The 15,497-nt window shown below is 39.0% G+C and overlaps 1 protein-coding gene across 1 annotated transcript in view; it reads right to left on the reverse strand.

Moving 5' to 3' along the window:
• Positions 1 to 15,141, reverse strand: part of Itga4 (integrin subunit alpha 4) — an 83,430-nt gene extending 68,289 nt beyond the window's left edge. The window contains 3 exon segments of the mRNA XM_076865564.2: positions 14,213 to 14,334; positions 14,710 to 14,867; positions 14,870 to 15,141. Of these exon segments, the coding sequence (XP_076721679.2) occupies positions 14,213 to 14,334; positions 14,710 to 14,867; positions 14,870 to 14,926 (337 nt within the window). The 5' untranslated portion in view covers positions 14,927 to 15,141.
• Positions 15,142 to 15,497: the final 356 nt, after the last annotated feature.

Raw genomic sequence — 15,497 nt, forward strand, 5'->3', positions numbered from 1 at the left:
TTTCATTTTTGCTGGAGTTAGCCACATTTATTTGTTTACAACTCCTCTGGCCTCCTTCCAAGGTTTAGTAAAGAGTGACCTCCTTTATGTGGGCCAAGACTGTATCTTGTTCATCATTATCTCACCCCCAACACACAGCCTAGAAGTGTGTGCTGAAAGCAGAAGGGTCTGTCACAGGAAACAATTCATAGCTTAGGCTGGTTTGAATAAGCTTTTTCCAATTGTGTTAATTCAAAATATGTATACAAAAGTATGACTATGAAGGTAAAAAGAAGATTCATGAAAACAATGAAATTGTGAGACAACTGTTCTTTCAACACACATACAAATAACTATTCCTACTAAGTAATCAAACCCACATACTCACATGTAGCTGTATCTCCTTCTTTTTCTCTGCTTCTACCACAGAGAGCCCTCAACAGCAATGGCAGTACCGAGGCTTTCAGCACTGGTTACCAGACAGGATCAGCTCAAAAAACAACCTAGAAGCCCCACTACTGCTTTAGGTCTACTTCCCAATCTCTGAGAACATTTTCCCCTTTTGTGTGGTCATGCCTGCAAAATCTTGGCAGAACAGGTCAGACCTTCACATCATGAAATGCTTTTCTCCCTTAAACCTGTGAGCTCCAGACTCCACCCTCTTCACGTGCTCCTCAGCCTTGCCTGGACCTCAGCAACACCTGGGGGAGTTTTAAACAAATACCAACACCTGGGTCCCATGCCCTGTGACTGGGTCAACACCCAGACGGGACAATTTTTAAACCGCTCCCCAGGAAGCTGTACTGTGCAGTTGGGCTTCTGAGCAATGATTCTGCAATGTAGATGTTTATGGCTTTTCCTATATTGTATAATATTGGGAAAGTAAGACTGTTCTTTCAAAAATAATTGGTGTATCTTTTCGTCTCCCTAAGCTTCAGATAGATATTAAACTAGAATATCAAATGTAAAGCAAACTTTCTTCATTAGAGTATTTCTAATTTGGTCAAAGATGATGATTATTAGAACTGTCATGAGAAAGCTAATTCTCGTGAATTTCCCTGACAGAACACCATAAATAAACTCAGATTATCTCTATATTTTACCCAAATGTCATGCAGCAATGATTTATAATCTGGTTTTCAGTTCAACTCATACATTACTAATCTAAACTCACGGTAAATCAAATCAGCTCCATAATTGACAAACTACTTTACATGGTTTAACATAAAAGAGGTCAGCAGAAATTAACATGTGATAATTTTCCATGCGTCTGTACAACTAGAGTGACTAAATTCCTAGCATAGTTCAATGCATTTTCCCAGTAGACTCAGAAATAACAAAGCCACATAAAACCCATTCTCCTTATTCTAAAAACGAAATCCCTTCTATTCCCCTCCTCCCCTTTTTTCCCAGTATGGGAAACAAAATAGAAAAAAAAAAATGTATGCTTACTACTTCAGTTTTTTATTTCCAACTACTGACTTTTATGAGTATATGAAAATGTATATGTAAATGTAAATAGATGGTAATTTTGAGAAATGAATATAAAGAATCTTAGTACAAGACCGTTAGGTAAACTCTACCCCCAGCCCCATTTTTTTTTCTTAGTATTCACATCACCATTGCTCCAAATGTAAAAACTGAGGTAGGGAGCAGGAGAGATGAGATACTCAACCTTGGGAGTCGCCTCCACAGAGGGAAGATTGTTTTGCTGACAGTAGCATTCCCAGGACTCAGTGTCTTACAGAAAGGAGTCAGGAACTCAATGTGTATTTGCTGATGGAGGGAATTTGGAAATACCTTACATCACCAGAAAAATTCCTTACTACAGTGTACTTCTACAAAACTGTCACTAATCTCTCAGGGATGGAAAGAGAACTTTGAAGAGATCTTTTCCTTTTACTACTATAATTCTCTACCAAAACATAATTTCCTTAACTTTCAAGATAGTAACAGATGGTCTGAAGGGAAACAGTGTGAATTTGAAAATCTTTACCAAGTGTAATTTATAAGGAGGAGGATTTAAGATGGAGAATCAGCTGGAGCCCACAGGATACACCTATCTCCAGGTTTCTGCAAGGGCAGTAGGAGTAAATGAACTATGTGTGAAGCACTTGAACAAGCGCCTGGCAGAGAAAACATGAAAACCTTAGTTGATGTTGATATCATTACCACTATTATTTTAAGGCTAAAGCTAAACATTATTAAGCTGCACATATACCACGGCATACACCCACACCCATAAAACACAGGTAGCACATCTGTTGGGGAAGCCTTGTCATACACAGTGGCTCTTTTTTTTAATTCTCTCAGTAGTACCAGAGGACTGTATTGTCGACCCATTTTTACAGATGAGAAAATCAAGACTTCTAAAAGTCAAATAACCTGCCAGAACTTATAGTATGGGGCTGATAAATGGAAAAGGTCAAAATAAAAATAACATCTTTGATCTTTAAGTAACTTCCCAGTATTCTAAAACATATACCATAGAGCTCTACAAATATTTCAGATGTATGAATTAACTGAATTTGATTTCATCTCTTATATCTTATTTCATCTGGAAATATGTGAAATATCACAAATCTGCCCCCAGCCTGTAAATCAACTTTCTATTTTTCAAGAAAAATGTCCCTTATGGTGACATATGTCACTTATCCTGCCCTGCCCTTTTCCTCCATTGTGATCAGTTCTCAGCATTCTGGTACTTCCACTGAGGACATAAGGACCAAGGGGAAAAGGTCAGTCTCAAAGTTCTTTCTATACTTGCTCACAGTTCCAGTCATGTCATGTGGGTGGGGTAGCCTGAGATTTTTTGATGCAGTTTTATGTCTGCTCTAAATGCCTGCACCACTGCACCGTGGCTTCCCCATACGATACTCAGCAGAGGCACTCAGTCTGAATTTCTCCATACTAAGACAATGTGCAACTTCTCTGACCTTTCAAAACCCATGACACGATTTTCAGGAAAACAGCAAAAGTCCTTACTTCCAGAAATCGCTTTCTTTTAAAAGTTGAAGTTCTAGGCCACTGAAAGATGTATGCTATGTTTTTCCAACTCTTCCAATCTACATTTCTTTTAAATATTCTGAAAAAATGAAAGACTCTTGTTCTATCCTATGTTTTATGAAGAATCATTCAGTTATCTTTTTAAAAGGAGTAATAATCATTGAAGGAAATACTTTTATAATTCCTTTATCTACTTAAAGCAGAATATTAGAAAAACATACTTGGAATTAAAAATGAACAAATCAATTCAAGTGTGATGACATTATAAAACCTACCACATCAGGGCTATGAGGATTACAGAAATTTATCCCTGTACATACAAGTCTGTCTGGTACCTAGTAGGTGTTCAATAAATGGCAAATGTTTCTTGCTCTCCAGGGTATCTACATGCCATTGGTTTGGACTAAGCCAGCAGAGGGTGGTCAAGGTGCTATGAGATTTGAACAGCAGACCTCAGGTCTGGCTCTTTCATTTAGCTTTTCCTATCAAATCCTAATTACTACAAAATCTATTATATTATTAACTATGTACTTTTCTCAAAAATCTAATTAAACACAGCGGTGATGTTGCTAAGAGATAGCAGTGATGTTCATGAATTTGACAGCAATAAAAATAACTTTGGGTAATTAAAAAATAAATACCCAAGTTTTAACGGTGACACAGGACCTAAACGTTCTAAAATTCCAAGACTTTTACTGTCAGAGAGTCTCATGGCAAACAAGAATCAAAAACCACATTAGACATCCAAATGAGAAACCATTCTTGTAAGATTTTTTTCCTTTAGGAAAATCAGGTCTTTAATTATCACCTCAGATGGACTAAGCCAAATCTGATAATGGCTAATAGTCATGTTCAGATTGTGTGAGCAATAGTTCATATAATCATAGACTTGAAAAGGCCAGGTATTTCAGTTCTTTGTCCTTTTGTTTTTATTCTATTCTATTCTGAAAAGGGGCTCAACACAGAGGTGAATATACTCAGGGAGTGGCACCATGCTTTAAGGTTTAAACTTGATAGATCTGGGTTGATTCGTCATCACTAGGCCTCAGTACTCTAGAAAAACAAGGTCCCTGAATGAGCTCAGTTCTAGGTTCAGCATCTCTACCAGAGCCCTTGTTCCCAGACTTCGTCAAAATCCTCCAGAAAGTCAACACAACTCTTTAATAACTGCAGCAGAAAAATGTACTCCAACTGATATATTTGGTGAGCATAATTCAAGGAAGGAAAGTTATTTTCTAATTATTTTTTCTTATATTTGATATGTACTAAGCACAGTTTCACCACATATAAATACACATTTTTAATTTTCGTAACATCCCTCTGAGGTATTATCATCAGTATCTCAGTTTTACAGATGGAAAAGCTTTAATGGGGGGAGACCAGCTTGTCCAAGGTCACAGAGCTAACAAGTAGGGGAAGGATGAGCTAAAATTCACATCGGTCACCACCTTACAATGATTCATTAGTATTTCTCCTTGTTAAGGATCAAATGACATTTGATCCTTATGACATTCCTCATAGAAATAGAAAAAAACAATCATGAAATTCACCTGGAAAAACAAGAGACCCAGAATAGCTAAAGCAATCCTTCGCAGAAAGAGTGAAGCAAATGGCATCACTATACCAGAACTTAAACTATACTACAGAGCAATAGTAACAAAACCAGCATGGTATTGGCACCAAAATAGACTGGTAGACCAATGGTACAGAATAGAGGACACAGAGACTAACCCACAAAATTGCAAGTGTCTTATATTAGACAAAGGTGCCAAGAACATGCATTGGAGAAAATATAACCTCTTCAACAAATGGTGCTGGGAAAACTGGAAATCCATATGCAACAAGATGAAATTAAACCCCTCTCTCTCAGCATGCACAAAATTCAACTCAAAATGGATCAAGGACTTAAGGATAAAACCAAAGACCCTGCATCTAATAGAAGAAAAAGTAGGCCCCAATCTCCATCATGTGGGATTAGGCTCCAACTTTCTTAATAAGATTTCATTGGTGCAAGAATTAAAATCAAGAATCAATAAATGAGATGGACTCAAACTAAAAAGTTTCTTCTCTGCAAAAGAAACAATCTGTAAGGTAAATAGAAAGCCTACATCTTGGGAGCAAATTTTTACCTCTCACACATCAGATAGAGCACTAATCTCTAGTGTATATAAAGAACTAAACACCACAAAAACAAATAACCCAATCAATAAAAGGGCCAAGTACCTGAACAGACACTTCTCAGATGATGATACACAATCAATTAACAAGTATATGCAAAAAAATGTTCATCATCGCTAGCAATTAGAGAAATGCAAATCAAAACTACTCTAAGATTTCATCTCATTCTAGTCAGAATGGCAGTTATTATGCAGACAAACAGCAATAAATGTTGGTGAGGATACAGGGGAAAAGGTACACTCATACACTGCTGGTGGGACTGTAAACTGGTGTAGCTAATATGGAAAGCAGTATGGAGATTTCTTATAAAATTGGGAATGAAATCACCATTTGACCTAGCTATCCCTCTCCTCTATCTATACCCAAAGGACTTAAAAACAGCATTTACAGCATACTACAGGGACACAGCCACATCAATGTTTAGAGCAGCACAATTCACAATAGCTAAACCGTGGATGCCCTTCAATAGATGAATGGATAAAAAAAAAAGTGACATATAAACACAATGGAATATTACTCAGCAATAAAAGAGAATAAAATCATGACCATTTGCAGGTAAATGGTTGGGCTAAAGAAGATAATGCTAAGTAAGGTTAACCAATCCAAAATAACCAAGTGCTGAATGTTTTCTTTGATATAAGGAGGCTGATTCATAGTGGGATAGGGATGGGAAGACTAGATGAACTCTAGATAGGGTAGAGGGGTTGAAAGGGAAGGGAGGGGGCATGGGGTTAGAAATGATGGTGGAACGTGATGATCATTGTCATCCAAAGTACATGTATGAAGACACAAATTCGTGTGAATATACTTTGTATACAACCAGAGATATGAAAAATTGTACTCTATATGTGTAAGAAGAATTATAATGCATCCAGTCGTCAAATATAAATAAAAGAAGTAAAAAAAAACCCAGAGTCCAAATATTGACAATATTAGCAATCCTACACTATGCCAATTAAATTTTATAACATTAACTTCCAACGTTAGAAAATTTTTAAAAATTCTCTACATCCATGATTTACAATTAATTTCTTGTATTTGAGGATTAATTTGAAAGAGCTACCACAAATGTATGGATACTCTTTTTTTTAGAATTTATAAAATTTATTCATTTTTAATTCATGCTAAAATCAGATAGCATGCATAAAACTATTAAACATAAAAGCAAAACGTATCTCTCTTCTTCTTTGGCTATTTATTGAAGACAAAATATATAACATTTTAAATCAAAATAGTATGTTCTTATTTTTCATTCAGTTGAGTGATTTTTGTTACCATCCTAAGTCGAGACTGATTAATTAATCTAAAGAATTTATTCAAATGACACAGTGTTGACATTAGTCACAAAAAGTCAATTCATAGTAACAAAAAAGAATCTTAAGATTTACTCATTTTTTAAGAGAGAAATATTATTTTTAAAACTTACATGGATACTCTTTTGAATATCTTCAAAACAATAATAATACAAAAATATAAATGGGGGAGGGGAGTTCTAGGGAAACCAGGTTGCACTTAATGCTAGGGTGGTCAGTATTCACATCCTGTGTTTGGTTTTGGAGGTCACAGGGTAGGAGAGATGTAAAACAAAAACTTGAAGAAGGTCAGAAAGATAGCAAGGTCTAAAAAATTGTGAAAGAAATAAAAATCAACGAAGGACCCATCACATTACAAAGGCCTTCTCACAGTTTTAAGGGTAGAATAAGATATCGAATGACTATGATTGGCAGACAAAAATGATCATATCTAATGACTACTAGGAAAATTTTACAAGGAAACAAAGAACAGTATCAGGGTGAGGGAGAACTAGAAAGGTTTCACAGACAGTATACGTATACATTGGCAATAATCTTCTACATAGGGTATGAGTTCAAAAGAACAGCTAATTCACTTCACACAAGGAGTCCCAAGGACAGGGCATTGGAAAAATAAGTTTACCATTTTACTGTTTCTAAACATATTCATTGTGAATGATTAGATTTCATGCAATTTAGTTGGGAAAAAAAATCACAAATCAAGAAAATAAAAATTCATGGGAGTGAAATGAGGACATCAGAACACTGGCTTTACTAAACCCAGTCCTGTCACTTGCAAATGCACTTCTATGTTCTTATTTGATGTTTCCAGTTATTCTTTAAACAAACAAACAAACAAAAACCAACTGTTTCTAAAGATGATCACTTCCAAGGTCGAGTCTCAGGAATGTCTATTCTCAGGAGTCGGTGTTATTGTGGGACTGCCTGGTGGGAGTGGGTAAAGTCTTTGGAACCCAAGGCAGACCTAGACCCCTTGGAAGCCTTCTCTCGTTATTCAAATAATTTCTTCTTGCTTACCTTGCCTCTATCATCATGCTTATTATTATCTCATAATTATCAGTTTACATGCCTCTTCTGTTCTAGACTGAGTGAAGGCCTGTAACTGTAACTTATTTGACTTTTTGTTTCTAATATACAGTATAATTGATAACATGTACTGAATTAGTGAGGGAAAACCCAGTTAAAACAGACACCGACTTGTTCTCATTTCTCACTTCTCAACTTTCTGCAGCCTGCCTTCTCTGTTTAGAACTGGTCTTACCAAGGATATTAATAAACTGATTCCCTCTAAATCCAAATAAGTTCTTATCTTGTGTGATGTTTTAGCAACTTTTAACATTGGAAACCACTCACCTCCTCTCAAAACACACTCCTCCTCTGACTTCCGTGTTACACTGACCTGATTTCCTTGCTGCCTCTATGGCTTCCTCTTCTCTGTCATTTTCAGACTTTTCCTTTCTTCTTCAGTGGTTTTCAATCATGGATGAATGATAGAATCATTCATTTGGGAGCCTCAGAAAATACCCAATGCCCTACCTAGTCCCAGAGATCTTATTAATTTGGGATGGGGCCTCTAGAATTGGTATTCTTTTTTGGTGAGGGGTATCCGGGATTGAAATCAGGGGCACTTGACCACTGAGCCACATCCCCAGCCCTATATTGTATTTTATTTAGACACAGGGTCTCACTGAGTTGCTTAGCACCTTGATTTTGCTGAGGCTGGCTTTGAACCAGTGATCGTTCTGCCTCAGCCTCTCAAGCCACTGGGATCACAGGTATGTGCCACTGAGCCCGGCTAGAATTGGTATTCTTAAATTCAGCAGAAGAATTTCATTTGCAGCCAAGTTGAGCACCACTATTCCAGCCACATCCCAAACTGTGGGATTCCTCTGGGATCAACCCTTGGTCTTCTGTGATCTATTCACTTAGAGAGTTCCCAGGTAAAGCTCTTTCACCTTTCTGGCTCTGATTATAATTTCCATGTTAATTACTTTCACCTCTGAATTGCCAGTACAGACCTCTCTCCTGCCCCTTAAAACCACTCACCCAACCAATCACTGACATTTACTTCTTTGTTTCACAGGAACCTCGAGCCAGTGAAACCCCTTTTCAGTACATAGCACCATAATGGCTGTGTAATCCAATAGCCCAAGTCAAAACCTTGGGTAACATCTTTGAAAACTTCTCCTTCATCTTTCTCATTCAATAATTATCAAGGGCTGTTGAATCTGTCTTCTAAGTATCTGTATAATCTTTTTACCTCTACTCTTACTGCCATGGACGTAGTATAGGATAGTCGCCTATCATCTGCAGCCTAAATTATAACAGCATCGTCCTGTAATTGTCTCACTGCCTTCTTCAGTCTTGAGCCACTTATTCCAAAGCATTTACTACCTTACACCTAGACGAATTTGTCAAACACAGATCAGATCATGTCACTGCCCAGTTTTAAGCATCATAAATTCATATGTACAAGGCTGTACAGAAATAATTCATGCTCACCTCTCCAACCTACTGTTCACTTCACACTCTGCAGCCCAACCATACACATTTTTCTTTCAGCGCTTCAAACACATCATACTCTCAAAGACCTCAGGGTCGCCATGCACACTGCTCTGTCTGGCACACTTTTCCCTAACCTCCTCCTCTGTCTCACTTCTGATTGCTATTCAGTTCCTCACTTGAACAGGATGTCATCTGTTTTCCTAGCCTGCCTTACCTCTTCTCGTTACTATAATAACTTGCTCTTTTCCTATAATAACTTGCTTCCTTTGTGTGCCCAGGTCCTGGCCCTTATGCACCTGTCAATAAATGGTTGAATGAATACACTACCATTATGTACAAGGGATTACCATATCCAGTCCCAGAACTATTGCTAAGCACAGATTTCATACTCATCAGGAATGCTACTCAGTGACCATGTAAATTGAAGGCAAAAAATAAATACCTTTAGAAAGCCTAATTTGTCACATTAGGAAAGAACACCACCCTTTGGGAGGTGAAGTTTGGGCTATTGGGAAAGTTCTAGCCATTAGCCTGAGAATTGACTAATGAAGCTCTCTGTCTTGATTTTCTACATAACTGCAAAACTATCTTCAAGGGTGATTTTTCAAAATGACCAATATAGCTTCATAAGCTGTATTTTAAGCATATTTTGAATAAAAAAGAAAAGTTATCAAGAAGAACGTATTTGAATATTCAGCACTGAGATGTTTGCTTTTCAATATTAAGCTAATAACTCCTGTAAATCAGGCAGAAGTGAGGGTGAGGTAATCATTAGCTTAATGATGCAATGCTTATTAGCTTAACCTCTGCCAAATAGGCTGTGGAATATAAACCAGGAGGGTTGCCAAGGTAATATAACTTCCAGAAAGAAATTCAAAGAGGGATAATAGTGACTAACTTATAATGGATCATTGGTCTCTCCAGTAAGGGGGAAAAAAAAGGCACAGGCAGAGTGCTTAAAAGTAACCAAACCACTTAACCCGGAAAAGAAGGTAAAAGTCCTATTCACTTATTCATAAATACTGGGAAAGCACCTGTTTAAAAGGCAGGGTTATGCTGGGTATAGTGGCACACACCTGTGATGCCATCCATTCTGGAGGCTGAGACAGGAGGATCACAAGTTCAAAGACAGCCTCAGAAAAATTGAGGTGCTAAGCACCTCAGTGAGACCCTGTCTCTAACTAAAATACAAAATAGGGCTGGGATGTGGCTCAGTGGTGGAGTGCCCCTGAGTTCAATCCCCAGTATCAAAAAAAAAAAAGGCAGTATTATTTCACAGGGAAATTATGTTTCTCTCAAGCAGGGCTATCTAATAGAAAAGTAATGCAAATCTGTGTGATATTTTTATTTTTTATTTATTTTTTTAAAAAAAGAGAGAGAGAGAGAGAGAGAGAGAGAGAGAGAGAGAAATTTCTAATATTTATTTTTCAGTTTTTCGGCGGACACATCTTTGTTTGTATGTGGTGCTGAGGATCGAACCCAGGCCGCATGCATGCCAGGCGAGCTCCCTATCACTTGAGCCACATCCCCAGCCCTGTGTGATATTTTCAAATTTTAGAATAGCAACATTATAAAGGGAAAAATAGGTAAAATACTTTATTTGGCCTAAAAAATCCAAAATATTATGTAATCAATATTGATTTTTAAATATTTAATATGTAATCAATATCTTAAATTTAGTAAGATGCTTTCTTTTTAGTTTCTTTTTGAAATCTAGTGTGAAACTTACTGCACTCCTCATTGCAAATATTTTATGTGCTCATTGCAAATATTTTATGTGTTCAGTAGTCAACTGTAACTAGAGATTACTTTATTGGACATTATAACTGTGAAACTTCAGACTCTATTATCCAGGTAAGTGAGTGTGTGTATGTGTATGTGTGTGTGTGTGTGTGTGTGTGTGTGTGTGTGTGAGAGAGAGAGAGAGAGAGAGAGAGAGAGAGAATGTCATTACTGATAACCCTGAAGTAATGAAAGATTTAGATTATCTTTTGAATATTCAAATAAAGATCATCTTTTTGGTATAATTTGATAATCACATATTTTATTATGCTCTAATTCTTTGAATATTGGTAGTCCATGGATAGACCATGCTGAACTCTACTAATGGTGTCATTATTTGTAATCCCCTGATTCAGGAACAATTGTGATCAAAGTTTCCTTTAAACAAGACTCAAGGAGGATGCAGAGTGCCTGAGTGGAAAAGTAAGTGGACGTTGGAAATCATCACAGCCTCCTCAGACACAGTTTCCAGGAGCCAGACCACGCTTGGATCCTCCTGATAGGCAGACCACTTTCCTTTGGTTCCTTGAAGGAAGCACCAAGGAAGTGAGAGAACAGGACTCTCTCTTTGGGTAGCCAAGGAGGAGGAAGGTGGCTGATCACACACAAAAAGAAAAGCACACTGTGGTCCAATCCAGGCAACTCTTCTGATGTCACCTCTGTAATAAATTCACTTTGCCAAAAGAGTGGCAAACATCTCCCATCCTGAGCATTTTAGATAAATGGGCATTGCTGCTCAATTGAAATTATGGCTACAGTGAATATGGCTTCATATGCAATATCATCCACAGAGGTAAGGCAATATGGTAGGGCTAATGACCTTCTCTTTTGAGGAGTCTATCTGAGTCAGCTACTGATCTGACATGCTGCAGAGACTTGGAGAAGGGTTCACATGGACATTTTGAATGCACATGAGATGGTCACTATTTTAAGAGACCCTGCACTCTTAGATTCTTAATAACAAGTTATTCCAAATAAAAGAGGATACTTCATTGACATAACAGTCATAATCAAATCTTTAGCTAGCATAACATTTTTGATGAGCTGTTATATTTCAACTATTACCTTTTAATTTATAATTTTTAAATTTTTTAAACTTTTGGTTTAGTTTATTCATTCGTCCTCTTAACTTCAACATACTTACTACAGATAACTTACAGATAAAGATTTAAGTAGGGGATAGAACTAAAAAAATAAACACATATTTTTGAATGTTTATTATGTGTCAGGTATTGAGCCTTAGCTTAGTACTAATTTCATAGTCTTCCAAATATTACACTCTTCCACATGAGACAATTGAAGCAATCTTCTATGGAAGATTCTGTGTGTATGTGTACAGTATGCTTTTTCCCCCTTTCTTCTATATGTGTGTATATAGATACTTCTTCTAAATTTGTTTTGAATAGTGTTTCTTTTGATTAACAACATGTATTGTTCAAAATGCTACATGCAAAATAACTTCAGTCAACTTTTACAAGTATTCAAAGCTATTCATGTTTTAACCAGTTAACTAACTAGCAATCTTGTATTATTTTTGCCTTTTATCTCAGTAAATACATTTTTATTGACCAAAATTTTCAAAGACAATAATATCACTTTGGCTTATCATTTCTAATTCTTTTACTCATCCATCAAGTTGATGACATTCAAACTTTCGATTTACCTTTAATCATCCATCCAATAAATCTTTATTTAATTTATGTTTATCACATATTTACCATGTTCACATTTTTCTGAGGTTATTTCTATAGTCAATCACTATACTCTACATGCCCAATGAAGTTAAGTTTTCCTTCAATTGACAGCCATTTTTTTAAATTATATAATATATGACATGAGCTTTCCAGTTAAACACAGACAACCAGAAATAGGCTCAGTCCCCTTCCAGAAAGGAAGTAAGTGCTAAATACCAGTAGTTAGAATGTCATGGATCCAGAAACTGGCAGGACAGCAGAACAGAAATTGTTTCCTTACAGACCTTGTCAAGATCCCCTGGCAGATCAAGGTTGTCTGCTTCACTCCCTAATTCTTCATCCCACAGTTCATTAGCAAATTATATTTTGCAAAATAATTCCAAATGTATAAGTCTGTGAATGTTTTTTATATCTCTTGTCTGCTCATTGAGGTGGACCATGCTTAACAAGAGGCTAGGGTCTGTTATACATGCTTACTGCCAACTCCTGGGCTTTTATGGGTGCTGAGTTAAAAGCAAGAATTCCATTATGTCCATGCACTATTGGAATTCATCTGAATGAAGGAAGCCAGCTTTACACTTTGAGAAAAAGTGAAGACCACTATAAAAAGTTAAAGATTCAATAACTAGCTAATCTCAAAAGTCCATTTATAGCACAGATAAATGTGAGAAAATACCAGTTGTGAACTTTTATGCACCACTTACAGATGATCCATCAGTTCAGCACACAAAATACTGGATACTTCATTTAGTTTAATTTGCACTGAAGATGCGTACATGGGATGAAAATGCTTAGACTTGTGCCTAAGCAGGCAGGACTTTGGCTTGAGGGCTCCCACCTACCACTCTCTAGGTTAGTAACTTTAGAAAAAGTACTTGTAACTCTCTGAATCAGAGCCCTCAGATGTAAATTAGAAGCAATAGCAACTATATCTCAGGATTGATTGGAGGTGGGGTAAGCAACTACAGCAGTACAAGAGTTAGCAACAAGATATGTCTAAATTAATATTAGTTCCCCTTTCTTTCTCCATGCACTAACTTGCAGTAAATGTGCTTTTGTCTTTGAAAAATGAAACTTCTCCCCTCCCCCCATCTGTACACATTTTTTAAAGTGGTCACAAACTTAAGACATTAAGAAATGACTGCAAAAAAAGATATATCTATGTATTATGAGAGTTTTAGGAGAGAAAAATTCCTCTCCAAATTAATGTTAAACCTCATGCAAACTATATTAACAAATGCAGATGCCAATTTTCCCTTGCGACCTTCTTTCACATGGTATATTCTAAGTAAAACTATATAGCTTTCTTTAAAAAGTCCTTAGGCTAAAAGGCAGGATATGGGATCGATGCCAACTACTATTCCTGACCTGCCCCTTAGCCTGTTCTTTAACATAGTTGATAGGTCAAAGATGGAAATAAAATCTTAAGTTTTGACTTAGTTGGATCCTGTTCTTGCCTAATATGCGGAGAGACTTTAAAACATGCTTTACAAAGAGGGAGGAAGAGATAGTTAAGAAACATTCCCCAACAGAGACTGTCTTAGTACTTTTGTCATTAGCAAAAAAAAAAAAAAAAAAAGGAGAAAAATATTGACAGAAAGAAAGAAACTACTTCTATATTAAGAAAGAAGGGTGGTATGCAGTTAAAACTGGAAATTAGAAGAAATGGGCATCTTCACTTTGGCCAGGATTTGCCCTACAGTGAGGTCCATAAGGAAAGGAGGTCACTAACTCCTAGTCCCAGACCCAACTCACCCAGCTGGAGCTGTTCGCAAGTCCGGTTTGGATTCTTTCCGATCTTGCATCTGTAAATCGCCCCGGGTTTGACCACAGAAGAATTGGCAAGCCAGTTGGCAGTGGGCGCCCCCACGACGAGCCTAAAGTGAGAACCGTGCACGTGCGCTGAGACATGAGCGGGGCTACCAACTCAACTCGGGCTTTCAGCAGCGGTGCAGTATGTAGTGGGGCAGTTTCCCCGCCTCCTCCGCCCACCACCCAGCGCAAGGGGCCAGACACCCCCTGACCCACGGCTTCAGGGCCTGGAACCACAACGCCACCCCGGACGCTGCCACCCCAAGATAAGTTTTCCCGGGCAGATCTCCAGCAAGGTGGCGGGAGCCGCGCTCGCTTCTTGCCTCCTCCAGAAAGGAGGAAAGTTTGAACTGGGGAACTGGACAGACTCTCCCGGGGTGCCCCTTTCTCTTGCCACTCTTAGATGCTGAGGGCGCTGGAATCCTTCCTACTCCACTCACCAGCGGTTCGCCCCGTGACTGTGCAGCACCACTGAGTAGCCGAACAGCGTGCCGGGGGGTCCCTGGTAAAGCAAGGCGCTCTCAGTGTCTACGTTGTAGGGGTGGCAGGTCCGGACCCCCAGGCACAGCAATAGCATCACCGCTTCCCCGACGGCGGCCCCTCGGGGACCGGGTCCGCGCCTCGCTTCCGCAGCCATGCGCTCTCGGTGGGGAACATTCAACACCAAACGGCCACTTCACCGAAGTTGCACTGGATGCGACGGTTGGCCCAGGCGAAGAGCGCCCCAAGAGATGAAGCACAGCGTGTCCGGCGCAGGCAGGCGAGAGGGAAGGAGGGACAGCCACACTGAGGGAGGGAGAGGTTGTTGGCCAGCCACAGGCGGGGCGATCAAGGGCGGCCTGGGATGCCGCGCGCCCTCCGGGCCCCACGCCGGGTTTCTGAGGCCTGGAGGTGCGGGTGCTTGAGCGGTCCTGGGGCGCAGGCCTCTGGGTGGGGTCCTGGGCGTGGTGTGGAGGCGCAGGGTCTGGCTCTGTCTCCCCCCACGTGCAGCTGTAGGGGGCGCTGGGGGACCTTGGCTACGCAGGACGCGCGTCCTGGCCCGGGCCTTCCAGCCCACAAAGCGCGGGATGGCCGGGGGCTCCTGAGGCTTTGCAAAGTGGGACCTGGAGGTGACACAGGGCTTCTCAATTTAACAGTAGTTGGGACCTGCGTGCGGCGCCATGTGGCTCCGTCCGGTACACGCCCCTACTGTGAACTCTGAGCCTCCGCGGCCAGCCTCAAACCCCGA

The sequence above is a fragment of the Callospermophilus lateralis genome, chromosome 9 (assembly GCF_048772815.1).
Source record: "Callospermophilus lateralis isolate mCalLat2 chromosome 9, mCalLat2.hap1, whole genome shotgun sequence".
Taxonomy (NCBI): domain Eukaryota; kingdom Metazoa; phylum Chordata; class Mammalia; order Rodentia; family Sciuridae; genus Callospermophilus; species Callospermophilus lateralis.